The 24,041-nt window shown below is 54.9% G+C and overlaps 10 protein-coding genes across 10 annotated transcripts; 5 read left to right on the top strand and 5 right to left on the bottom strand.

Moving 5' to 3' along the window:
* Window positions 1–161: 161 nt before the first annotated feature.
* CCMA1212_000078 (Ribosome biogenesis protein TSR3) lies at window positions 162–1,439 on the top strand (the record flags this gene model as incomplete). Its single annotated transcript, XM_073697563.1, has 1 exon — window positions 162–1,439. One exon carries the CDS (start codon window positions 162–164, stop codon window positions 1,437–1,439), a length of 1,278 nt encoding a protein of 425 aa, XP_073563107.1.
* Window positions 1,440–1,670: 231 nt separating this feature from the next.
* On the bottom strand, window positions 1,671–4,925 carry CCMA1212_000077 (Translation initiation factor IF-2; the record flags this gene model as incomplete). The annotated part of the gene is made up of 3 exons (XM_073697562.1): window positions 1,671–1,822; window positions 1,889–4,829; window positions 4,902–4,925. The coding sequence occupies 3 exons, from the start codon at window positions 4,923–4,925 to the stop codon at window positions 1,671–1,673; spliced, it is 3,117 nt and encodes a 1,038-aa protein (XP_073563109.1).
* Window positions 4,926–5,749: 824 nt separating this feature from the next.
* Window positions 5,750–6,784, top strand: CCMA1212_000076 (uncharacterized protein; the record flags this gene model as incomplete). The annotated part of the gene is made up of 1 exon (XM_073697561.1): window positions 5,750–6,784. One exon carries the CDS (start codon window positions 5,750–5,752, stop codon window positions 6,782–6,784), a length of 1,035 nt encoding a protein of 344 aa, XP_073563110.1.
* Window positions 6,785–7,314: 530 nt separating this feature from the next.
* Window positions 7,315–7,879, top strand: CCMA1212_000075 (uncharacterized protein; the record flags this gene model as incomplete). Its single annotated transcript, XM_073697560.1, has 2 exons — window positions 7,315–7,659; window positions 7,709–7,879. 2 exons carry the CDS (start codon window positions 7,315–7,317, stop codon window positions 7,877–7,879), a joined length of 516 nt encoding a protein of 171 aa, XP_073563108.1.
* A 1,763-nt stretch (window positions 7,880–9,642) lies between these two features.
* CCMA1212_000074 (uncharacterized protein) lies at window positions 9,643–10,056 on the top strand (the record flags this gene model as incomplete). The annotated part of the gene is made up of 1 exon (XM_073697559.1): window positions 9,643–10,056. One exon carries the CDS (start codon window positions 9,643–9,645, stop codon window positions 10,054–10,056), a length of 414 nt encoding a protein of 137 aa, XP_073563411.1.
* A 23-nt stretch (window positions 10,057–10,079) lies between these two features.
* Window positions 10,080–11,456, top strand: CCMA1212_000073 (Vacuolar protein sorting-associated protein 74; the record flags this gene model as incomplete). Its single annotated transcript, XM_073697558.1, has 4 exons — window positions 10,080–10,341; window positions 10,432–10,678; window positions 10,851–11,302; window positions 11,367–11,456. The coding sequence occupies exons 1-4, from the start codon at window positions 10,081–10,083 to the stop codon at window positions 11,454–11,456; spliced, it is 1,050 nt and encodes a 349-aa protein (XP_073563113.1). The 5' UTR covers window position 10,080.
* A 1,186-nt stretch (window positions 11,457–12,642) lies between these two features.
* On the bottom strand, window positions 12,643–14,578 carry CCMA1212_000072 (Ribosomal RNA-processing protein 14; the record flags this gene model as incomplete). Its single annotated transcript, XM_073697557.1, has 3 exons — window positions 12,643–14,259; window positions 14,376–14,459; window positions 14,558–14,578. The coding sequence occupies 3 exons, from the start codon at window positions 14,576–14,578 to the stop codon at window positions 12,643–12,645; spliced, it is 1,722 nt and encodes a 573-aa protein (XP_073563810.1).
* Window positions 14,579–15,302: 724 nt separating this feature from the next.
* CCMA1212_000071 (uncharacterized protein) lies at window positions 15,303–16,215 on the bottom strand (the record flags this gene model as incomplete). The annotated part of the gene is made up of 3 exons (XM_073697556.1): window positions 15,303–15,419; window positions 15,501–16,081; window positions 16,197–16,215. The coding sequence occupies 3 exons, from the start codon at window positions 16,213–16,215 to the stop codon at window positions 15,303–15,305; spliced, it is 717 nt and encodes a 238-aa protein (XP_073563111.1).
* Window positions 16,216–17,644: 1,429 nt separating this feature from the next.
* Window positions 17,645–21,647, bottom strand: CCMA1212_000070 (Succinyl-CoA:3-ketoacid coenzyme A transferase 1; the record flags this gene model as incomplete). The annotated part of the gene is made up of 4 exons (XM_073697555.1): window positions 21,565–21,647; window positions 20,120–21,487; window positions 19,949–20,043; window positions 17,645–18,848 (listed from the first exon to the last, which is right to left on the bottom strand). Exons 1-4 carry the CDS (start codon window positions 21,622–21,624, stop codon window positions 17,645–17,647), a joined length of 2,727 nt encoding a protein of 908 aa, XP_073563112.1. The 5' UTR covers window positions 21,625–21,647.
* A 1,383-nt stretch (window positions 21,648–23,030) lies between these two features.
* CCMA1212_000069 (uncharacterized protein) lies at window positions 23,031–24,015 on the bottom strand (the record flags this gene model as incomplete). The annotated part of the gene is made up of 3 exons (XM_073697554.1): window positions 23,031–23,188; window positions 23,523–23,949; window positions 24,007–24,015. 3 exons carry the CDS (start codon window positions 24,013–24,015, stop codon window positions 23,031–23,033), a joined length of 594 nt encoding a protein of 197 aa, XP_073563785.1.
* Window positions 24,016–24,041: the final 26 nt, after the last annotated feature.

Raw genomic sequence — 24,041 nt, 5'->3', positions numbered from 1 at the left:
CCGATAGGAAAAAAAAAATCCCAATTCCTCCCAACTCGATATCATCATCAAACCGCCATTCGAGCAACATCCACATCCCACACTCGCCCACTTCCTCACATATATACAAAGCCGAATCCTCCACATCGCCTCATCATCTACAAACGAACTCGGCCTGCAGAATGGTTCGGCACAAGAAAGACTTCAACGCAAGAGGCAAGAAATTCGGCCCCCGAGGCGGCGGCCCTCCTCGCCAACCCCGCCACCGCAACGACAACGACGATGCCGCCGGCGAATCCTCCTCGTCAGCAGGCCGCCCCGCCTTCAAGGCCGCCTGCTGGGACCTCGGCCACTGCGACCCCAAGCGCTGCTCGGGCAAGAAGCTGATGAAGCTGGGCATGATGCGCGAGCTGCACATGGGCCAGCGCCACGGCGGCGTCATCATCACGCCCAACGGCAAGAAGGTCATCTCGCCCGCCGACCGGGAGCTCATGGACCAGTTCGGCGCCGCCGTCGTCGAGTGCTCGTGGGCGCGGACCAAGGAGGTGCAGTGGAACAAGGTGGGCGGCAAGTGCGAGCGGCTGCTGCCGTACCTGGTCGCCGCCAACACGGTCAACTACGGCAAGCCGTGGAGGCTCAACTGCGTCGAGGCGCTGGCCGCCGCGTTCTACATTTGCGGGCACCCGGACTGGGCGGAGCAGATCCTGGCGCCGTTCTCGTACGGGCCGTCGTTTTTGGAGATCAATTCGAGCTTGTTGAAGAGGTATGCGGCTTGTGAGGACGAGGCGGGCGTGAAGAGGACGGAGGAGGAGTGGATGGAGAGGCTGGAGCAGGAGTATGCCGAGAGCAGGGAGGAGGGCCAGGACGATATGTGGACCAGCGGAAACACAAACAGGAGAGCGCCGATAAACTCGGATGACGAGGAGGAAGAGGATGAAGACGACGAGTCGGATGAAGACGAAGATTCGCAAGAGGAGGCAAGTATAGACGGCATATACCTGGGCAAACGGCCGCCCAAGCAAGCAGAGAAAGAAGACGACGAAGAGGATGGGGAAGACGAGGACAAGGACCCTTACGCTCTCTCCGACGACTCAGACGACGACGACGCAATGGCCGAAATCCGGCGCAAAGTCCTCGCCTCAAAGACCTTTACCAACCCGAACCCAGACAATGCAGAAGATAAGCAGAAGCCCTCGACGATACCCCGTCCGCAGCAGCGGTTCAAGGCCGACCTGGACATTGAACCGGATTCAGACAACGATGCCGGGGGTGGTAGTAGTGACGAGGACGGCGGCCAGGGTAGTGATGGCGATGACGACGATGAGTTTGACAACATCATTGCGGCGACGCCGGTTACGGATCGGATTGGGTTGGAGAAGTTGAAAAAGGAGAGGGCGAGGGCGGCGATTACGACGAGGACTTTTTCGTCGAATGTTGTTTCTGCGCCGAGTAGATGGTAGACTCTCATTGCATGTAATCCCACCATCTGCTGCCATTTCATTTGGATGTATATGTGTCTGCTATATCATGTGTGCAGTGCTTCTTCTATAGATGAGGTTCCCGTCATTCTATGTTTCTTCCTCCTGGCATTCTTTTTTTGATACATTTCCAGCCCGTGTCCTACAGATTTTCACACGTCTACATATAATCACAAGCCGGCCTGGTTTGTGTAAACGCATGGCATGCTAATCTTACAAGTACCGCCTCTCCTTAATCTCCTCATACGTCTGAATCTGGTCCTCGGGCTGGAAATCCTCAAAGTCCTCCAACCCGATACCGCATTCTGTGCCCTTGCCCATCTCCTGGACGTCCTTTTTGACGTGTTTGAGGGTATCAATCTTGCCTATTGTTTCCCCCAAGTCAGCACTGTACAACAAATGATATGAGAAATGCTTCACAAGATACATACCATCGTAAATGACCTCGCCGCGGCGAAGTACCTTGACGCGAGATGACTTCTTGATAGAGCCGTTTCGCACTCTGCACCCAGCAATGTTCCTAAACACGCGCTTCTTCAGGTTGATAGGGAACACCTGCAGGACCTCGGCCTCGCCGTTGACGCGGAACGAGACGTTCATGGGTAAAATGTCGGACAGCGCCGCCTTGACGTCGTCGACGACGTGGTAGATGACCTTGTGGTCGAGGATCTTGACCTTGGCCTCTTCCGCCCGCTGCTTAATGTGCGGCGGGATGGCGCAGTTGAAGTTGACAATGATGCTGTTGGACGTCGCCGCGTGGTCAATGTCGGACTCGGTGATCTGGCCGGCGGACGATCGCAGGATCTTGGGCCGCACCTCGTGGCTGCCCAGCTCCAGGATGGTTCCGCAGACCGCCTCCACGGATCCGACAACGTCCGCCTTGACGATGAAGTTTTGGGTGAGGACGCCGGGCTCCGCCGACTCGCCGGCGGCGGTTGGCCCGCTCTCACCCTCTGCTGCAGCGTCCGCTGCGGCCTTTTCTCGTTGGCGCTGCTCCTGCTCTGCGAGCTGCATCGAGCTTTGCTCGCGCTCGGCCATTTCCATGCGGTACTCAACTGCCGTCTTTGCTTTTGCTTCGTCAGGCGACTGGATGACCTGCTCGCCGGCGGTGGGCAGCTCTCGCCAACCAAGTATCTCTACGGGCGTTCCAGGGGGAGCAGAGTCCAGCTCGAGCCCAGCTTCGTTACGCAGCACACGAATCTTTGCCCAGGTCTTGCCGGCAACAATCAAGTCTCCTGGACGGAGGGTTCCTCGCTTGACCAAGATGGTTGCAGCTTTGCCCTGAGGCTTGATGCTGGACTCGAGAACCCATCCTTCAGCCATGCCGTCGTCCTCTGCCCGGACGTCCAGGATCTCGGAAAGCGTGACGATGTTCTCCTCCAGATCTTCCATGCCCTGGCCCGTTTTCCCGCTGACGCAGACGACTTGCACGTCGCCACCGTAGTCCTCGATTTCCACGCCGTGGCGAGAAAGATCCGCCTTCACTTGCTCGATCCGGGCGTCCTCCTTGTCGACCTTGGTGATGGCGACGATGATGGGCACCTTGGCGCTTGTAGCATGCTTCAGTGCTTCCAACGTCTGGGGCTTGACGCTGTCATCGGCGGCAACCACAAGCACCACGATGTCGGTCACGTTTGCTCCGCGCTGGCGCATCGACAAGAAGGCGGCGTGGCCCGGAGTGTCGAGGAACGTGATGGACTTGCCCGACGACATCTTGACAACGAACGCACCAATGTGCTGTGTGATGCCGCCATGTTCTTGCGCTGCGACTGACGACTTCCGGAGCCAATCCAAGAGGGTAGTTTTGCCGTGATCGACGTGGCCCATGATCGTAACCACAGGAGGGCGAGAAGGCAAGACGGAGGGATCTTCCGGCGGGGGCCGAGGCCGGAGATCTCGCTGCGAGCCTGTGTCAACAGTCGGCTCGAAGCCGTATTCCATTGCAATGAGAGCCGCAGTCTCGCCGGTGAAGATGGTGTCGCTGGTGATGTTTTCGAAGCCCATCTCTTCCATGTCGTGCAGGAATAGGGCCACGTTCTGTTTCAAAGCCTTGGACAGGTTCGAGGCACTGATGTACTCTGGCAGGAATATCGGGATGGCTTGCTCCTCCTCCTCTACAGCCATCTGCTTCTGCGCCTCCTTTTCCGCTTTTCGGCGTTGCTTCTGCTCCCACCGGTGCACGGCCTCATCGTCCCAGTCCTCGTCATCGTAGGCTTGTCTGCTCTTTTGTGGTTTCTTCGCCTTTTTCGATCGAGACTTCTCAGTCTGATCCTCCTCCTCATCCACTTCAAATCTGGACTTTCGTCTTTGCTTTTCGGGCGTAACGTCATCTTCGACGTTGCGGGTAGATCTGGCTGTCTCGCTCAACAACTCTGATTTGTCCTCAGCCTGCTGCGTATTCCTCCTCCTCCTGTCCGTGGGTTGACTGTCCTTCTTGCTCTTCGCTTTGTCTTTGAGTCCCGTGGCTCTAGTTTCCAGCTCTTCCCAGAAATCCTGCTTCGAGGGCTCCTGGCGTGGGGCAGGTTCGCCAGTTTGCGTCTTGGATTCCTGACCGTGTGCGTGTGGCTTCACTCCGAGCTTCACCTTTGTCTTCATGATTGGTTTCCGACCCTTGGTAATTTCGCTCCACACGCTGGATTGGTTTCCACGAGCGTCGACTCCATGTGTATGGAGAGGGGTCTCAGGCTTGCGATTGCTGAAGGTACCCCATCCGGTGGCCTTGAGACCGCCGGTTGTTGATGTCGTTGGCGGTGTTCCAGAGGCTGCTCCCTGACGAGCGAATGTCTTGCTAGGTATTGATAGCCTCGACGGAGTTTGAGCAGCCTCGCCACCCTCGGGCTGTGGAGAGATCCAAGAGTCTGGCGTGGGAGGAGCCCGCGGTTCTCGGCTGGTCTTGAAGACATCAGCCAGAACAGATCTCGACTTGGTCGCTTGCGGGTTGTTGCTGCGCTGGCTGCCCGTGTTCCGTTTCGGTTGGTTACTCTTGTTCGTTTGCGCAGGCTCTGGAGCCGCAGATTTCTGCCGGGCCTGTCGCTCGTGCGGTAGCAAGCCATCGTTCGTAGCTAAACCACCAGATGTGTCTGCTTTTGCGAACGAGCCCCAGCCGCCCGCTCCAGCATTGGAGAATGCGCCTGGGAATCCCCCCGCCCTAGGAGGCCCCTCGTTGTTCGCAGAGTTGTTGAGGCATGTTGTCCGAGACAGCGATCGGGCCTGGCAAGAGAGGACGGCGCTGCGCTCTTTGCCCAGCTCCCGTAGCGCCCCTAAAGGCCTGGGTGAGGCAGATGAGATGGATAGCGCTCGATCATGCTGCAGTCCGGCATTGACGGCCAGTTTCTGTCGACAGAATGCGCACACAAAGGAATGGCCGCGATCCTGGAGAGTATGATGTCAGTTACGCCCCAGCAGTGGCAGAATAGGTATCAATTGGCCGGCAGGACTGCAAACCTTCCACGCGCGAGCTCTTAACATTGCAAGAGAGAATGGCCACCAAGCTGATGCAAAGCTCCCGGCGACATTGGGTTTTGATATTGGAAGAAGTGGTGTGTCTGGCTGAGTGTTGGTGGTCGAATATTGCTGGTCGGCAGCTCTTGTTCCAGGTTAGCGGGACATCTTCTTTTTTTTTTTTTTTTTTTTTTTTTTTTAAAGCTCAAAGTTGAAGTACACCCACCAATATGGAGGGGCATCTCGGGATAAGATTGTCCGCGACTGCAAAGAAGCACTTACAGCATTCGGGGCCTTTATACCTCTGTGATGCTCTGATGGGTTCATAGGCATGGCCAGTTGATCTGTACCATCACCCTGCAACAGGGTCACATTCTCGTATATCATTCTAAACATGTGCAATACTCATATCGCTTGCTCTCACAGTCTCGGGTAGCAGCTTCAAGTAACGGGTGCATGCAAGGGAGGATCTGCCGCCACTAGCTCAAAACGGGAATTGCTGGGAAAGCTTGCCACGAAGCTCAACCTGGTATTTCAGAGGAAGAGAGCACACGACATCTGATGCAAAATATGTCTTGATGCTTGGATCTCACAGTTTGATTTTCCATGCATATCAAATCATCCTCCCCATTCCCACTCTTTTCTGATCCGATTGATTCATTCTAGAAGCATTTAGGGCGAGATCTGTGGATGCACGTACAGACGGCTTACAAGGCGGTCGGCATCTGTGGAATTTTGCTGGGGCCAACTATACCACATGTCCCCTTGAAGCTCATCCACCTCCTTTCACTCACAGCCCATCCTCTTCATCACCATTGTGCTTGACCAGCGTCAGCCGCAAAAAGGTCACAATGGCTCCCACCAAAAGAAGCGGCAAGCAGAAGCAACCCGCGACATCCTCCACCCCATCCGGCAGCAATGGCAACCCTCCGGCGCCCTTCAAGCGGGCCCCCGAAGTCCTGGAGCCCTTCACCCGCGAGCTGTCTCAGAAGCACATCTACATCACCCACGTCGACGCCAAGCCGGCCGCCTTCAAGCGCAAGATGTTCCTCGTGCCCGTGGCCATGAACGTCGCCGTCGCGCTGCTCTTCGTCTGGCGCATGTACGCCGTCCTGCCCTGGTACTGGAAGATCCTCATGTCCGGCTTGGGCCACCCCAACGAGACCACGTTCCCCTTCGACGAGGCCACCTGGTCCGAGCTGGCCTGGGAGATCTGGAGGCGCGGCATCGTTATGTTCATCGACTTCATGCTCTTCGTCTTCATCTGGCCCTGGCCCGTCGAGTTCACAATGGCCACGGCCCACGGCAACCCCACGCGCTGGCGCTGGAGCGTCGGCTTCCGCGACAAGGAGATCTACGTCCGCCGCAGCCGCGACTGGGACAGGATGCTGCGCGACATCTTCAAGGACGCCGACTCCAACAAGATCCTGCTCGCCTACACCCAGCAGGCCACGTCGCCCATGCTGCAGGAGCAGAAGACGGGCTACCTCCTCATGAACGACAAGTGGGACCTCGACTGGAACCTCATGGTCCTGGCCCACAAGATGGTCGACAGCAAGGAGGCCGCGCTCGACGCCTTCCGCAACGTCATCCTCGTGTACCACCAGGACTACGGCTGGATGTGCCACGACCTCAAGCAGGGCATCGCCGCCGAGGAGGACGAGAGGAGGAGGCAGGTCTTTGCTTTCCGGGACGCCCTCACGGTTTTGGGCAAGGAGAACCTCTTTTACCGCTGGATCGAGATTGTCCAGTTCGAGTCCACCCAACCAGGGGGCTTTGGCCCGGAGAAGCAGGAGGCCGCGGCCAAGAAGATTCGAGATCTCTTTGAAGCCGAGAACATCGACTTTGACCAGTTATGGAAGGACTCGGTTGGCACAAAGGCATGAGGAATTGCTTGTTCCTGTGAGCGAGCGGGTGGGAAAGTAAAATGGGATACTGATGGGCATGCAAGGGATTTGCTGGCACGGGAAGATATGGGAAAATGAACTTGTATATTAAATGCCTACTAACTGTTACCTGAATAGCAAATAGCAAGTGCTGTGAGGCAGCTTTTGGAGAGATTTCCCGTCGAGAAACTCTTCCTCTTCTACCCGCCGTCAGTCTTCGCGATGGCGAGCAATACATCGCACAACAGCACCTCGAATTCCACCACTTCACAGCATAATGACTATAAAAAATATACCAAAACCATGCAGCTGCAAGGAGCGCTTGATATCACTCTTTTGCATGCCAAAAAAGCAAAGAAAAAAAGAAAAATGCAGGGCACCTATCGGGGTTCGAACCCCGACCTCTTGGAGAAAACAGGCGCTCCAGGGGCGTCCAAAGGTACCTGCGGTCGAAGTACCTTTGGACACAGCTGCCATGGCCGCAATCCCACCACGCTCAACACCACGCACCATCGAGGCGGCAGCGCAACATGAATATCGCAACGCAACCAGAAACAAAGGATGGCAAAGGGAAACCCGACAGCAAAAAAATTGAAAAGAAGAACAAAAAAAGTAATGCGCCCAGCGATCATCTCTTTACAGCGGATGTCCTACTGCGCGCCCTGGTTTCCCATGGGTATTTCTTTGCGGGTACCAACAGCTCGGGCGACGACAGGAGGGGCTTTCCGTCGACTAACCCAGGGCTGGGGGCCGTGTCTGAGAGTTCCTCACCTGGATGTGCCATCAGCCGCAAGAGCCGCGCATGCTGGGGAAGCCCCCCCAACATCCACCGTCGCTCAAGTCGACTGCGCCACTCCCAAGTGGGCAGGTCGCTGGTGTTAGGCACTGAACATTTTTGATATATAAGGGACTGGAACTTGACAGCTGGCCAGTGGTGCAGCGCTGCAGCAATCTGGTGCAGCCATCCTCAGCGCCCGTCATGCTGCGACCGTAGACGGCGATGGGGAACTGGAGCATCGTGCATATCGTTTGACGAACACCAAGACGATGCTGCTGTCCTTGTTGCAGGAAGATGAGGAAGAGCTGGAGGCTTGAATAGAGTGCTCGTCGACATGTGCTAGTTTGTCTAAGGAGTTGGAGTAAGTATACAAGTCAAACCAGGGAACAAGGTTCAACAATGCAGTGTAATTCAACCTACCAGCTTGAAGCAGGTACTCGTATGCAGAAAGACACTTTGGTGACTGATGTTTTCTGTATCATCGTCTGCTCGAAAGTAATCATGCATCAACATTCGGGACTCTGGCGGCGTTCATCCTCTTGTTGAATTTGCCCAGGAAAGCCGTGATACTCTGTCCATTCAAAGCTCACTTCTCGCTCCCAATGGAAAGGACATCACAGTTTTCCCAGCGAATTCAGGAAGAGGATGGATGCTCTTGGAGACCAGGATGACGAGATGTGTGATTTACATCATGTCAGGCTTCAGATATTGACAGATTCGAAGCCACAGACTGGCATCCTAGACTTGGATAACGGTAGACGCGACCATTGTCTGTCCAAGTTGTCTGCCCAGGAAGGACCATGTAGCGAGGTCCATCGTGTATGGCTCACGAGCCTTGCTGCTGCGCCATATTGTGGTTGATTGATCCAATAGTTCCTAGGATCTCATATGTAGATAGATGCCCCTGCCGGCGATGGAACTCATCATTTGGGTTGAAGTCAGTCATGACTGCTGAAAGACCAGTTCACGCGCCATTGTTCGTGTCCACGACATGGACGTTTCCGAGGGTGGGGAGTAAGCAAATCTTGGGTTTTGATCTTCGCTTGAAGATAAAACAGTACCGAGAGGACATAAGATATGCCTCGCAGACCGGCGATGGCAAAGGAAGAAGTCAATGGCAATGGTGGTGTTGGGCAACAAATTTCTGTCGACGTTGAGAGTGGAGAAGCGATCTCTTTTATCTTTACGTGGCTTTTCTCGCGGACTCGGCTACCGAATCGGGCAAGTGCTTCGTCTATGTGCTTCCTTCCCAGGGTCGGCACACGCACAGGGCGATCTCCGGCAAGCACACATAACGTCTTTGTTCGCACCTGCCTGTGCTTGCGTCCATGTATTCTAAGTTGATATGGTGATGCCATCATAAATGCTTCATCAAGGCCGTTTGAGTGAGCTTTACTTGCATGCAGTGCTTCTCACCCTTGAGGGATATACTAACGCGACTGAAAAAAATCTCTCTGTTCCTCTCTTTTAGCTTTCAGGTATGCAACACGGCGTCAGATCCGTATAGATCACTGTTCCAGAAAAGCTGCGCCTTCCGCAGGGTTGCAACCTCTCGATACGAAGGCGTGATGCGGCGCATGTACTCCGTAGGTCCAACCAGGGCAACTACAGGTCCATGTACGAGTAGTTAACACTCTATACGTGTCTGAGACATTTTTCAGAGTAAGGTAGCACAGCCTTGTGATACCGCGAGAGTCTCCGACCAGCATGTTCGTATCGAATTTCTCATCGCCTCAGTTGTTTCATATGCGAGTCCCGAGTACTGCTCCTCTCACAGCCCACTTGGAAATCCTAAATGCGTCCGCACCAGTGGCCACCAGATCTTCCTTATTCTTGCTTGTGATTCTGGATCGACTATATCGACTCATTCGACGACTTCCAGCCAGTTCTTACTCCAATCCCCCCCGTGCCCCCAAACCAGATCCATCCCCCCAAACCCTCCCCTGATGGCTCTCATCAAGGCGTCGTAATAAGGTGCGCCACTTGCTCCGTAGCCCATCTGTGGTCCCTTTCAATTCAGTTGGGCCAGGCCTATTGATCCAGCTGCTAGGCGTCCCGTTTAGCGCTGTTTCTGCCCTCCATGGCGCTGAAAGTCCCCCCTCCACCCCTGCTGCGACTCCGAGTCTCAACTGGCCAAATCCGTGACGCGGCCCACCGGCAGCAGCCAGACCAGGGACCTCGTCTCTCCTGCTTAGACGCCTGTGGACCTTTCGCAGATTTGCCTGAGCCATCAAATCATACTGTGCCTTGCTGTACCGATACGGCTGCAACTTTCTCGTGCGTGACCGCGCTGTCCACCATCGGCCTGCGGTCCGTCCCTCGTCAATCTCTGCGGCATTGGCTGTTGAACGCACGCTCCCATCTGCTCGAACCCCGCGTCTGCTGCCTCCAGGAACCGCTGCTTCTCACCGACTCGTGCCTGGTCTGGGGCTGGGCTCCTTCGAACGATCGACGACCGACGACCGCTCGCCAGAATCGGCGCACCCTCCCCTAACTTTCGCCTCATCCGACGCCCAGCATGTCCTCGTCGGGCCTGACGCGACGCCGTGGAGCCGGCGGCGGCGCTGGAACCGAGGGCGAGAGCAGCAACGGCGTGTCGAGGACCAATTCGACCCGGGACGCTCGAGACAGCGGCCCCGAGACGAGCTACGAGAGCGGCGAGAACGGCCACAAGATTGCCTTTGACCCCCGAGACATCAGCGAGTCGGCCGAGCGGAGCAAGCAGCCCAAGCTGACCATGATGGAGGAGGTGCTGCTGCTCGGCCTCAAGGACAAGCAGGTAAGTGCTCACTCAAATGCTTCTCTGCGTGTTGCCTCACGGGGACGAGACCCAATTGCTGACCCGCGCCCTTGCAATTGCTGCCATCAGGGGTACCTCTCGTTCTGGAACGACAACATCTCGTACGCGCTTCGAGGATGCATCGTGCTCGAGCTTGCGTTCCGCGGGCGCATCAGCATGGAGAAGGACCCGGCGCGGCGACGGTTCCCCTTGGCCGACCGGAACATTGAAGTGATAGACGATACCCTCACCGGCGAGGTGCTGCTCGACGAGGCGCTCAAGATGATGAAGCAGAGCGAGAAGATGAGCGTCAGCTCCTGGATTGATCTGATGAGCGGTACTTTTTGCCCTTCCCCCCTTGTCCCGCGTCCAGCTCTTTTTGTGTCATTTGCCCGTTCACGCTGCTTGCTGTCCTGCTGCCGCTGCTACGGCGATTTTGGCACATATCGAACAGTCTCTCTCATCCATGTATACACATGACCAGTGCGGCGGCTAATGCTCTGAGCCAGGCGAGACTTGGAACCTGATGAAGATAGGATACCAGCTCAAGCAGGTCCGCGAACGATTAGCCAAGGGCCTGGTCGACAAGGGCATCCTACGGACGGAGAAGCGTAACTTCCTTCTCTTCGACATGGCCACCCACCCCGTCGCCGACGGTGGCGCAAAGGAGGAGATCCGCCGCCGCGTGCGCAACGTCCTGACCCAGCGCACCGTTGTCCTCAACGGCAGCCAGTTCCTGCCCGAGAACCTCGAGTTCCGCTACCTGCGCACCGTCGCCATGGTGTGCGCCGCCTATGCCGCCAACGTGCTGGAGAATGCGCTGTCCTCGCTGGGCCACGAGGCGCGGGAGCGGGCGTTTGCGCAGACGGACGAGCTGCTGGCCGACTACAGCCAGTTCCCCTTTGGCAAGAAGGCCACGGGCAATGGCATCGGAGCCAATCTACCGCAGGTCATTGCCGAGGTGAGATGACGATGCCAAACGAACAGAGGGCCAATGGAGTTATGCTAATTGAAATGCGACACAGGAGGTGAACAAGGCCAAGGATAAAGAACTGCAGCTGGAAATCGTGGCTGCCTGCCTGAGCGTCTTCACCAGGCTCGACTCGCTCCTATAAACGAATCCCGACAAAGGCTCCCGACGACCGACCACTATACACTTTCTAATTCGATCTTGATGATGACAGAAGACCAAAGGCCACATCCATTGCCCTTTTATTTACGGATACAGTTCTCTTGAAATTCCCACTACTCGCCCTGCTATTCGCCTTCTTCTTATCATTTTTGTAAGAGGGCTGTCAAATCATCCAAAAACAACCCGAAAACCCGACCATCTTGCCTTCGCTGTCACGCCATCTAAGAATTGGGAGTGGAAAATGGTGGGGCCGATCCTCTTGTTTATGTCAAAGCTATTTTCCGCTACTGTTGGAGGTTACCGGCTGGAACGAAATACGACCACATAAGGAATGCTCGTGAAAGATATCATGAGATGGAAGGGAGGGGAAGGGGGGGATAAAGGAGGCGGAGAAAGGCTGGAGAAACACACAAACAAAACGAGAGTTGTCTAGATGGTGCTCTTACTTTCTCTTATTTAATTTTATTCGTTTTTTGTTCTGTTTCTTTTCTTGTTGTTACCTGTTCCGACACTGTTGTTGCTCTGCTACTTTGGAGGGTTGTTGCTCTGCACTTACTTTGGAGGGAAAGGCGGGGGAAAGGGGGGTGAGAAATGAGAAGAAAAGGCTGTGGGAAGATGTATAAAGGATACCGAAAGATTGGGACACGTTTGTCTGTATGTATTGTATGCTTTGCGTATGAACTTTGTTTCTTCGTTGATGCTGGAAGGGGAGGGAGAGAAATGCAATGTACGGGCGTCCAAGTCGAATTGACGCTGCCGTCTTCCATCTTATCCGCCCGGAGAGGGTCTCTTGGTTTTCGTGGTAGTATGCAGTTCTGGCATACATCATCACCCTTTCATCAAGCATCGTGAGACAGACACACAATAAGCGACGTTTCCAGCCTTCATTTGTTAAAATAAATAAATAAATAAATAAACAGCATCGCACCTCCAAACGCTTGTTCCGACACGTGTAGAGGACAAAGGAAGGAGGAGATTGGAAACAACGCAAAAGCAGACGAGGAGAAGAAGCCATGAAAGGAGGCGAAGATGAGTTGGGGATAAAACAGACGAGACCCAGGCCAAGGCTAATATTATTACACGTATAAACAAACTTGTGCCAGTTGTTCCCGCCGTCGTCCTCACATCCATCGTTCAACCCCTCATCATCATCATCATCGTCAACATCATCACTTGCGCTTCCCGCCCACGCCAAAGCTCCCCTCAAAGCCCGGCCGGCCGCCCTTCTTCTTGGCGCCGCCCTTCTTCTTCTTGCCCGACCGCCGCAGCAGCTTGTCCTCGCGCCGCTGCTTGATGTTTTCCTCGCGCTTCTTCTGCTTCTCGTGCTGCGCCTTGGCGACGCCCGTCGCGCGCTCCTTCCACGCCTTTTCGCTCTTCTTCTTGGCCGCCTCCTTGCGCTTCACGGCCTTCTTGAGCATGGCCTCGTCGTCGCGGATCTTCTCGCCCTCGGCGCGGCGCCGCGCGTTGAGCCACAACTCCTTCTCCTCAATGTCCTGGCGCTTCTCGGCGTCGAGCTCCTCGATGCGCTTCTTCTCGTGCTGCACCTTGAGGAGGGCCGTCTTGGGGTCCGACGGGCCCTTCTTCTTGCCCCTGTTGAGGAAGTAGCCGAGGTCGTGCGACATCTGCGAGCCGTCCGCAAACGCTACCCGTCCAAAGGCGAAGCCCCCCTGAGCGTCGTCGAGGCTGATGTTGGGGCTCATGACGCCCGGCGAGTTGGACGCCAGCGCCTCCTCGCGCTTCTTCTGCGCCTCCTCCTTTGCCAGCTGTCGAAGCTCCTTCTTGTGGGCCTTTCGCTGGGCTTCCTTTGCTCTTCTCGCCTCGATGAGCTCTTGCCTTGTGCGAATGGGCTTGCCGTTCGTTCCGTCGGCTTTTCTGGCCGCGCGGAGAGCCTCGATCTTGGCGGCAAGACGAGCTCTCAGGGCGGTTGTGTCGGCAGGTATCTTGATGTGCTTTGGCTTTTCTGACGGGGCGACTGAGGAGATGGATGTGGTGGTGCTGGCGAGCTCTGTAGATGCGGGTTGCGTGTCATTGGGAGTCTCGGTAGAGTCAAAGGTGGGAGAGTGTAGCTCGGAGTCGGGAGCTGACACAGCGCTACCGTCGTCTTCTCTCTGCAGGCCAGAGAAGTCTAGAGAAGGGTCCAGGCCATCCAACTGGTCTTGCATGATTTCGTCCGGTTTGTCGGAGTCTTGAACTTTAACATCCTGTGATTTCGAGGGAGTGGGAGTCGGCTGGGGTTTTGAGGGTGTAGCTGCTTCCTTTGCCGCTTTCTTGTTCTTCTGCTTCTTCGACGCAGGTGTGCTGGTGGTCTCGGTAGCTTCCTTGACAGGGGTTTTGGCCGGCGTCTTGGCCGGGGTTGCTGCTTCGCCCGACTCTTGCTTCATCTTCTTCTCGGCCTTCTTCTCAGCCTTCTTCTCTCGCTTGGCGGCTCGCTTCTCCTCCTTTTTCGACAGCTTCGGCGTAGCCTCGACATCTCGTGCCTCATCTTCAGCCTCGCCGTTACCCTCGACTTCCACGTCACCATTGGTCTTGAGCTTCTTCTGCGGCGTGTCAGGGTTCTTCCGCTTCAAGCCTTCAAGGGGCTTCTCAGCCTCGACGCCGGTGACGGGTTCGTATGTTTCTTCGGGCTCATTCTCGTCCTGCTCCATCTCTCGCAGCTTCCGCTTGTTCTTGGCTCGCTCGTCCATGATTTCTTTGGCGTTGCGGTTCAGGGCGCTGTCAGGGTCAAGCTTAGCTCTGCGGGCGGCGGCGGCCTCCTGTTTTGTCTGCTTCTCCTTTTTCCATTGGTCCTACAGATCAATCAACGTCAGCCCTGGTCCTTCAATAGCCTCGCACGCGTCGCCATGTCTAGCTATGCGCTCCATTGAGGGGGTAAGAGTCGGTAGGGCGGAGTCGGTCAACGTACGCTTGTGTCTTCACCGTAGTACATCTTGGCCGGAATCAGGCTCAGCAGGCCATCAAAGGCCTTGGCATGATCGCGCAGGCGATCCTAACAAGCCATGTCAGCTCATGATTCGCGACTCTCGTCTCTCAGCTGCCTGTGCACCCGGCGGGGCTAAGCATTACGAACGGAGGCTGGAAACGAACCTGCAGTGAGGAATCCGCCATCGTAGCTTCAGTATCGTGAGAAGCGCAGTAACGTCAGAGAAAGAACAGAATATGCAATGACGAAGGCGTCTAAGATTGAGTACTGTGGCAACGGCGCTGATTGATCCGCAGCCAGCAACGTAGAGTGCAGAGGGAATCGCTGGTGGTTGGTGTGAGGTGAGGTTAGGTGATGTTTTTTTTTTTTTCCTTCCTGCCACTGTCTGCTTGCTGGGGGACTTTTCTTGATTTTTTTTCTGGGGTGTCCAATTTTTTTTTCCACCTCTGCTGTACCACGGATCTGGATGTGGGGTAGCCGCCAACCGCCAGGTACTAGTACAGGCGCATGCGCAGCAGGAATTGAAGTTCGTGGAATTGAAGAGAATTCTGAGATTGTAATTCAGGAGGCATTATTCGAGTTCTGAAGAGTACAATGTCGATTTGCATCTTTCGGTATTGGGTAGGCACTTTGGGACGATTTTATGCCATCTCTCGTCGTCGAAGCGCCGTGCTCTCAGGCCAGAGGCCAGACTAAAGCAAGGGTCACGAGAGCATCAAGTAACTATATCTCACTGCAACGGAACAAATGGCGAGACCAACTTCAACAGGTGTATCGTCAGTAGCTCTGACTACCCGTCAGGCATTCCAGTTATACGACCACCTCACATTGTCCACTTTATACCAGAACTAGCCCACGGACGTCAAAACCCAAGACATCTCTGCAGAACCACCAAGCCATAGAAGAAGCTTATTTCTTTTTGCTGCTCTTCTTGGGGCCAGCGGCCAGCGCTCGCAGCTTGGCCTCTCGGGCCTCGATCTCAGCCCTCCGCTCTCTCTCTCGCTCTTCCTTCTCTTCCTTCTCAGCCTAAGGGAGAAATCTCACGTTAGCCATCGCAGCAACGATACAAGATGCCAAAAGTCTGAAATCGATCGAGGAAAGACCTACCTGTCTCCTAGCGGCATCAGCCTCGCGCTGCGCACGAATGGCCTTGAGACGGGCAATATCCGCCTTGGCCTCGTCCGTCTTGCCCTCGGCATGCAGCTTCATGTACCTCTCCTTGGCGGCCGCCGCCTCCGCCGCCTCCCTCTCGCGCCGGCTGGCAGGCAGCTTCTTGACGCCCTCGGTGATGGCGTCGACGTCCGCCGCGCCCTTGGAGGCCTGCTTGCGGGCCGAGGAGGAGTGGTTCGGGTTGGCGGGCAGGTCCGCGTCGCTCTCGTCGTCGCTGGAAGACGGCATGTCGCCGACCTCGACCGCGCGGCTCTTCTGCTTGGCTATGGCGGCCTCTTTCCGGGCCTTCTTCTGCGCTTTCCGGTCTTCGCGGTTGGCCTCGGCGGTCAGCTGGGCGGCGGCCTTGCTGCTGCTGCTGCTGCCGCCCTGCTGCTCCTCGTCCTCCTCGGATGATTCCTCTTCGGACTCTTCCTCGGACTCGTCTTCCTCGTTGTTGAGCTGGACGTCGTCACCCCACATGCTCACCGCGTTGCCTTCGGTGTCGAGAGGCTGGAGGTTGCGGGAGAAGTGCTTGCCGCCTGTTTTCCCAGAACCATCATTAGTGTATGGGAAACGGCTTTGGATAAGGTGGTTTGAACTTGCCTCCTCTGGTGAATTTTCGAAACTTGCCGCCGCGGCCACGCGAGCTCGAACCAGGAGCACCACCAGGCATTTTGGTTCAAGGATTATCAAGGCTTTTTAGATAAGAGGTGTAATGTGTGTTCGTAGGCCCGTGTATGGGTGCGTCTGGGATTCTCGCGTAAAGAGGGAGAACTGTGTGGCTTAAGGTAGGCGTTGGTGTTTCTTGCAAATCGGATGCGCTTCGAGCTGGCAACCTGCGGCTTTGCGCTTCTTCCTTCGAGGCTGCGCACAACTTTATCTTGTGGCAATCGCTCGTTCGAGTCACCAGCAACACGCGGCGGGGTAGCGGGGTACTTGGACGATACTTTGTCGCCCACCTCAGCCTTGCGCACTTGTACGGGAGATACGCAGCAGAAACCTCCAGAGGCTCTACGTTTGGTTCTGATTTTCCTTGTTCCTTATTTGTCCTCGAAGGATCTTTTGCTCAAGTCGTCATGCTACCATGGCAGGGCAGCTGTATGACTCATAAAGATTATCACTGGCACGGCGACGCTAAAGCGCCTTTTGCAACATGGAAGCTTCAAGGATTGTCGCCCAACTGCCACGGACTGAGGCCGACCATTTGACAGGCTTGACAGGGTCGTGTTGTAGCGCCAAAGTACTTTTTGCAGACAGGACCCTTCCGGCGTTGAAATCGACGGGAAACGATTGGTCGGCTGGCTGGGACCATCACAGTTAGAGAGGCCAAGCTCGAACATCTGCACTCATCGTATCCCGAATGTAATTAGACAATCTTGATGCTGATGACTCTGTCATTTGAGGACAACCATGTCCATAGCATGCCATATTCCGTACCAATTCTTCAAATCAATGACTGGCAAAACATAACGCCATAATGGTCCTCACAAACTTCAAGCCCAGCAAAGTGCAGATGTCCATCTACATGAGCATGTACCCCTGTCTATCGCCGCACCCACGTTTTTCCGCTCCCCCCAAAGAAACTCCACACGAAAAATCATTAAAATGCGTCCTCATCAAAAAAAAATTTTCCTCTTCTTTTTTTCTTTTTCTTTTTCTTCAGTGAAACCTACTAGAAATACTTCCTTCAAATTCACTCTGGCTTTCGACAACCTTTGGATGCGCCTGGAGGGGAAACTGGAGGATAGAACAACTTCTGCTGACTTACCCTCTGTCCTGCTATACTCCCCTCTTCGGAGGGTTGCGTTTGGGATAGATAAATTTTTTCGGCGGTACATGCTTCGATGACCTTGTCGCGTCTTTTCTCCTCCCTGCCTACTATACGTAGTCAAGACGCTGAGATGATGGAGGAACTGGTCATGTTTGCAGGCCCTGCTCTAGGTATCAGGAACGGCTTCCGTGTGACGTGCTTGTCCATCGTAGAACATAGATGACTGTCTTGCTATCCTATGGCCAGCTTCTTTGAGCCGACCATGCAAGTCCTCCGTGTCATGCACTCATCCTGAAGGCTAGCTAATGCACCTTCATTCAATTCCCATCTCTCATCTGGAGAGCGAGTGTAGCATTTCGTGTAGCAGCTTCCTCTTCTGCGTCGGCCGGGGGTTTGCCATGCGAAACCCGTTGCTGAAGGCATGGCTTGATTTTCCATGCCTGTCCCCGTGCCCGTCTCCGTGGGCGTGTTCCTCCTCTTGGCCATTAGGTTTCTCTCTGCTGTACCGGCTCGCATCCATCTGGCGGGTAAAGATGTACCGCGTCGTCGAGAACAAGCCCCGGCTCACGTAAGACGGCTTCGACGCGATGCCTCCTCGCCCGCTGTGGCCCAAAAACAGGCACGCCATGGGCCGCGACGGTAGCACAAACGGACCGGCTACGGCCTGCTTGTCTACGGAAAGGCCTCGGTTCACCATGTCGATGTCGCCGCTCAGCTGGCCGAGGAACGAGTAGAGCCAGAAAGCCCATGCCTCGAAGGCAACGCCGTGGCAAGCTCCCGCTTCCCTGAACGCGGCATCTGGGTCCCAGGAGGGCAGATACACCTTGCCCGTGTCCGTGAGGTAGTCCAGCAGAGGCGGCGCCTCTCGGTCGGGGACAAACTTGATAGCACACTGCGAATCGCTGCAGAGCGTCACCAAGTCGGCATCGACGCTTTTGATCGAGTCTCGCGTCTTGTTGACGTGCTCGTCTGGAACCAGGAGCATCAGATTCTTCAGTAGAGAACTCTCCTGGCCTCCCGAGAGATCAGTCACTGCCCAGCCGGCCTCGGCTGCCTCTTCCATCGGCTTGTCCCAGCCTTTCTTGAAGCCTGTAACGTCAAACAGCGCTAATGAAGGGAACTTGGCGACCCAGCGCAGGCAGTTCTTCGAAGTCGATCGGTCGCCCCAGATCCTCAGGATCCTCAGCATGGGAAAGGGATCCTCCGTCTCCGTCCAGCCGCGGATGAGGTTGTCGCTCACCTCCGGGAAGTAGCCGCCCGTCTCATCTGCAGGCTGGATAATCTCCAGCACGCCCAGATTCTTCATGTCTGCTAAGCTGAGCATGTCATGGACGGCAAACTCGCTGCCTCCGCTCAGCACGAGGTGGGTGATGAACTCCGTCGTCAGAGACGTGAGCGGCTTCGTGTACCACCTGAGGTCACTCACGTTGGGATGGCAGATGTGCTGTCGGAATCGATAGAGCCCGAGGCTCTTCTCCTCGTCTTCCGGTAGTAGCAATGCCGAGAACAGTTTCCAAGCATGAAGACATACACCTCTAGAAGCAGCTCGTCAGCAGCTCATCTGGCATGATGCTTTGTGTGAACATAGTATTAGAAGCGTGCCGAGCCCAGCACTTGTTGAGCTCGTTACCGCCCAAGCACCTCATCCATAGACATAGAGGTAAAGGCCAACAAACCTTGCCTCTAGAAAACGCCAGATACGCCAAACAAGTTGTACAGGCATCGCCCCGAGAAGCTCCTCCGACACGTCCCCAATGTTGTCCGCAATGACATTGACCGCCATGTCCACCAGAGTCCGCGGGCCCCGGGCCCCGCGAGCCCTGAACTGGGGATACGGCCGCCGCCGCGACCAGTCATGGCCTGAGCTGGCGCTGATGCGGCCCGGGACTGTCCATTCTCGATAGACCTGGCCGGTGGAGGGATCGTAGTTATTCATGGCCAAGCGATGCCACTGGGAGAGATCCCGTCGCGCTGGATGGATGCAGCGGCTGATGACGACGCTACCTTACATGTAGAGGGGCTGATGGACGGGGCGCAAGTCAAAGTACAGGTACGGGATGGGATGAATAAAGATGGATCAAGGACCGACCGATAGGCTATTCCGCAGCCGGGCTTAACCTGGAGAGGCGCCCGTGATGCCCGAGTTGAGCGTTGCAGCTTTCCTCGAGGTGGCGCATGTTGAAGTTGTACTAACTTATAAGGCAGTGCAGCTCTGCTGGGACCGGATGTGTCAGCAGGGCGCAAGAGGTGGCAGGTTGCGTGTTGTCTACTGTTACTAAGATGCCGGGCAATGATCGCAACTCAACAGGCTGCAACAGGCCACGGCGCTGAAGCTGCGTACCTACATGCCTTCAGTGGTGTCCGTACGTTGGGGGTTTCGGCCTTTATGGTGTTTGATTTGTTCATGCGGATAAAGCAGCGCTATCTTATTCTATCTCCTCCCCAAACGCCTGTGCTGGTGTCCAGACTCAGCAAGGTCGTGCCGTTTCATGCAGCATCCTATAAGTCATACAGCCGCCAGTTTTGGTATATACATTAGCTCTTCACCTCGTAGTGTTACATCAGATACAGCCCCGTCATCGCATCAGCGTCGATCGCTTATAGCATGGGTTTCAGGTCCTCGGCGACTGTGAACGGCGCCTCCGTCTTGCTCTTGATCTCGTCTACCGTCACTCCGTCTGCGATCTCAATGAGAGTCAGTCCGTGGGCGAAGTCGACATCAAAGACGCCCTGGAGAAAGAGGCATGTTAGCGTGTGGCTCTCGTACAAGATATGGTGAACAATACGGTGAACGCAAAACACTCACCAGCTCGGTAATGATTCTAGAAACACAGGCGCGGCCAGTGAGCGGGAATGCGCACTGCTTGACAATCTTGGGATTGCCCTTCTTATCGGTATGCTCCATAGTCACCACCACCTTGGTGGCACTGGGGTTGCTCACAAGGTCCATGGCGCCTCCAAAGCCCTTGACTTTGCCCGGCAACATCCAGTTGGCCAGGTCGCCAGTTGCGCTGACCTGCATAGCACCGAGGATGGTCAGGTTAATCCTGCCGCTGCGAATCATGCCGAAGCTCTCTTCGCTACCAAAGACCGCGGCGCCGGGTTTCAGAGTGACCGTCTCCTTTCCGGCATTGATCAGATCGGGGTCCTCCTGGCCCTTCTTCGGGTAGGGGCCAAGGCCCAAGATACCGTTCTCGGACTGCAGCTGGACCTCAACCTCGGGACCGACGAAGCCGGGCGCAAGCATGGGCATGCCGATGCCCAGGTTGGCGTACATGCCGTTCTTGAACTCCTTGGCTGCGCGCTTGACGATCCGCTCCCTCTTGGCCGCAGTCTCGCCCGTCCCCAGCACCGCTTTGGCGTCGGCATCGGTATCCTCCTTGGCCCAGGTGTATTTCTCAATATTCTTGGGGCTGGTGCTCTGGATCACGCGCTTGACGTAGATGCCGGGCAGGTGGATGGCCTCGGGAGGAATCTCGCCCGGCTCGACAATGTGCTCGGCTTCGACTATGGTGACCTTGGCGTTGCGGCCCATGGCGCCATTGAAGTTGTTGGCCGCCAGGCGGAACTGGCAGTTGCCGAGCTTATCGGCCTTGTACGCCTTGACAAAGGCATAATCGCCGGCAATGCTCTCTTCGAGGAGGTATGGCTTGCCATTGAAGACCTTGACGTCCTTGGGATAGGAGTACACGTCCGGGGAGCCGTCGGGCTTGTTCCTGAGCGGTAGATCGCCGGTCTGAACAACGGTTCCAAAGGCTGCGGGCGTGTAGAAAGCAGGAATGCCCTTACCACCGGCTGCGCATCGCTCTGCAAGGGTTCCTTGGGGGGTCAGCTCCAGCTCAACCTGGCCGGTGAGGTACATTGTCTCGAACGTTTTGTTTTCGCCAATGTAGCTAGCAATCATCTTCTTGACCTGCTTCGTCTTGAGGAGCTTGCCGAGACCGGAGCTGTCGGTGCCGGCATTGTTCGACACGGCTGTGAGGCCAGTGATGTCGGGCCTCTTGAGGACCTCGTCAATCAGAGTATCGGGGACACCGCAAAGGCCGAATCCACCGCACAATAACGTCGAGTTGGCCTTGAGGTCCTTGATGGCCTCGGCGGCGGACGGCAGCACCTTGTTGATCTCAGCTCGGCGGGCAGTGGCAGAAAATGATCTGGACAAGACAGCAGTGGGCTAGAGCGTGAGGATGTTAGCTCTGATCTGCATGAGGCGCGATTGTTACTTCTAATCGACTGGTTTTCCAGACTCACGTTTGTCGCATGGCGCGCAAAGGCGCCGAGGGTCCGCAGGCGCAGAGCTGTAGACGGCATTGTGGAGGGGTAGATGCTGGACCCTGGGGGAATCAAAAGCTGTCGTAACTCAGTGACTGCTTTGCTGCGGCGAAGACCGAAAATATCAAGAGATGTGAACAGCGCAAATCAAGGCTGAGAGGGAGAAATAACGAAATAAACAATAGTTGGAGCGCTTTCGGATGCCAGTTGACGGCACCAGGCGCGTTATGAAGGGTGCCGAGAGTGCGATGCTTTTGCCGGTACAATAGCCGTCGATGGCCGAACCCACTGCCGCAGGTCAAGTCTCCGCATGGCCAGGAGAGCAGATTCGGGCATTTCAAGTGAGGAGAAGCAGGCTCACAGCGGGACGGTTCCGTTGCAAGGGTCGGATAGGGGCGGCGGGCGTGTGGGGGAGCAGCCACCGAGTTGGAGATGGGAATTGGTCGCGGAGAAGGATTCCGTCCGTGTAATTTGCGTAATGGTGTGCAAGTCGACAATGCTTTCATCGAGCTTGGCGGGAAGCGGCAGCTGTGCTATTCTTTGATGTCAGTCGATATTCAATCGGCGCAACTTTCGCAGCCATACAGCATTCATCCACAGATAGCCATGGGTCCCGTGCCCATGCCCTACAGCCGGGTGTAATCCTCGAGCCAAGATACTTGTCGAATTGAAAGCGTTCGGAAGCTAATGAGACAACTGCGCCGTCTCTCAGCTAAAGGCTGCTGGCCCGGCTTCCGAAGCCGAAACCAGACCCAGGCTTTTTGTTGGAGCAGTCGGCACATGCTGTGGAGGATATGGCTTTTCCCGGAAACGCGTTCCGATGTTGATGCCGAGAATGAAAGATTCATCCGGCGGCGCTGGCGGAGAGTTTCTCTCTTTAGATACGGATTCATTTTCGTCTTGTTCTTGGGATAAAAAAAAAAGCATGCAAATGGCAAATTCGTGGTGCTGCTTGACTTGACGTTTGTGGCAAAGTGCTGTCGAGCCCTGCCTGCACCTGCCTGCAAAAGAGTGGGATGCACTTTCGACCAGGCAATTGTCCTTATCACGATAACATAAGGTGCCTGATACTGAATCTATTCATGCCTCATCACCATCTTCACCCATCTTCATTGCCATCGTGAAAAGATGGAGTCGCTGGTTAATGCTGGCTGGCTTTCGGCAATGAGGCCTGATCCCGAAAAGACGGCCCTTAACTCCCCTCGGCCAAATGTGGAGAGTGCCATTTCTTGCCGGCGGGCTGCTTTTCCACTCCGCTTACATACAGCCCAGGTGTATCTCAGCAGTATTATCACATGCTGTTCAGAGGTTGAAAGCACAACAGTTGCAGTTTTATTTCGAAGACTGTTTCGTCGCTGCTGATAGTGTCACTACCTAAAGATAGGACTATCCTGCTAATCTGTTCTTTCAGACAACGCTCCAGGTCTCAATATGCCTCCAAGCCCTCATGGGTTATGGCACACAACTTCAATGTTGTTGCCCGCCGCATCAGTCACAAACGCCGCATAATAACTGGCATGATACGCTCGCAGGCCTGGCGCTCCGTTGTCCTTCCCTCCCGCCAAAAGCGCCGCCGCGTGGAAGGCGTCCACCGCAGCTCGATCTTGATTGAAAAAAAAAAAAAAAAAAAAAAAAAAAAAAAAAAAAAAAAAAAAAAAAAAAAAAAAAAAAAAAAAAAAAAAAAAAAAAAAAAAAAAAAAAAAAAAAAAAAAAAAAAAAAAAAAAAAAAAAAAAAAAAAAAAAAAAAAAAAAAAAAAAAAAAAAAAAAAAAAAAAAAAAAAAAAAAAAAAAAAAAAAAAAAAAAAAAAAAAAAAAAAAAAAAAAAAAAAAAAAAAAAAAAAAAAAAAAAAAAAAAAAAAAAAAAAAAAACAGTTGTCAGCAAAGGCTTCATATCATAGTCAAATGCCTAGTTACCGAGTCCTCTCCGGGCCTGTTACCTTTGGCCCGGAGCGCAAGGTGGGTCTTGGTGACACCCTCCTTGACCCCCTTGACCCAGAGGTCAGCGAGCGTGTAGTCTTCGATCGAGGAGTCGAGCTTTGATCCACGGCCCGCCGTATACTCGCCAAACTCATCTGGTATCCAAGAGGCTCGGAAAGCCTTGACGTACAGGTTGAGGCACTCCTTGAACTTGTCCTCGGGGACTGCGATGATGGTGTGGTCAATCATGTTGAGCTGTGCTTGCAAGTTGCGGCTACGGAGTTGATTGTTGAAGAGAGGTGTGTCCTTTGCTCTTTCTTTGAATTGTTCGTTGAAGCGGTTTCTTGACGGGTATATATAACCTCTAAGAACCTCTTCGCGCATCTCGGCCTTGGCGAATGCCGAGACGGCTGCGTAGGAAGCAGCACGACCTAGGGGCTGTGTCCTCTGCATAACGGATTCTGAAATGTTACCTGAAATAGAAGACGAGCAACATCGCCAGACGAACTGCATGTCATGGATTACTTCAGGAATCATCG

The sequence above is a fragment of the Trichoderma ghanense genome (assembly GCF_004382785.1).
Source record: "Trichoderma ghanense strain CCMA-1212 chromosome Unknown scaffold_0, whole genome shotgun sequence".
Classification (NCBI taxonomy): Eukaryota; Fungi; Ascomycota; class Sordariomycetes; order Hypocreales; family Hypocreaceae; genus Trichoderma; species Trichoderma ghanense.
The sequence above is the reverse complement of the archived record's forward strand: the minus strand, read 5'-3'. Positions and strand labels throughout refer to the sequence as shown.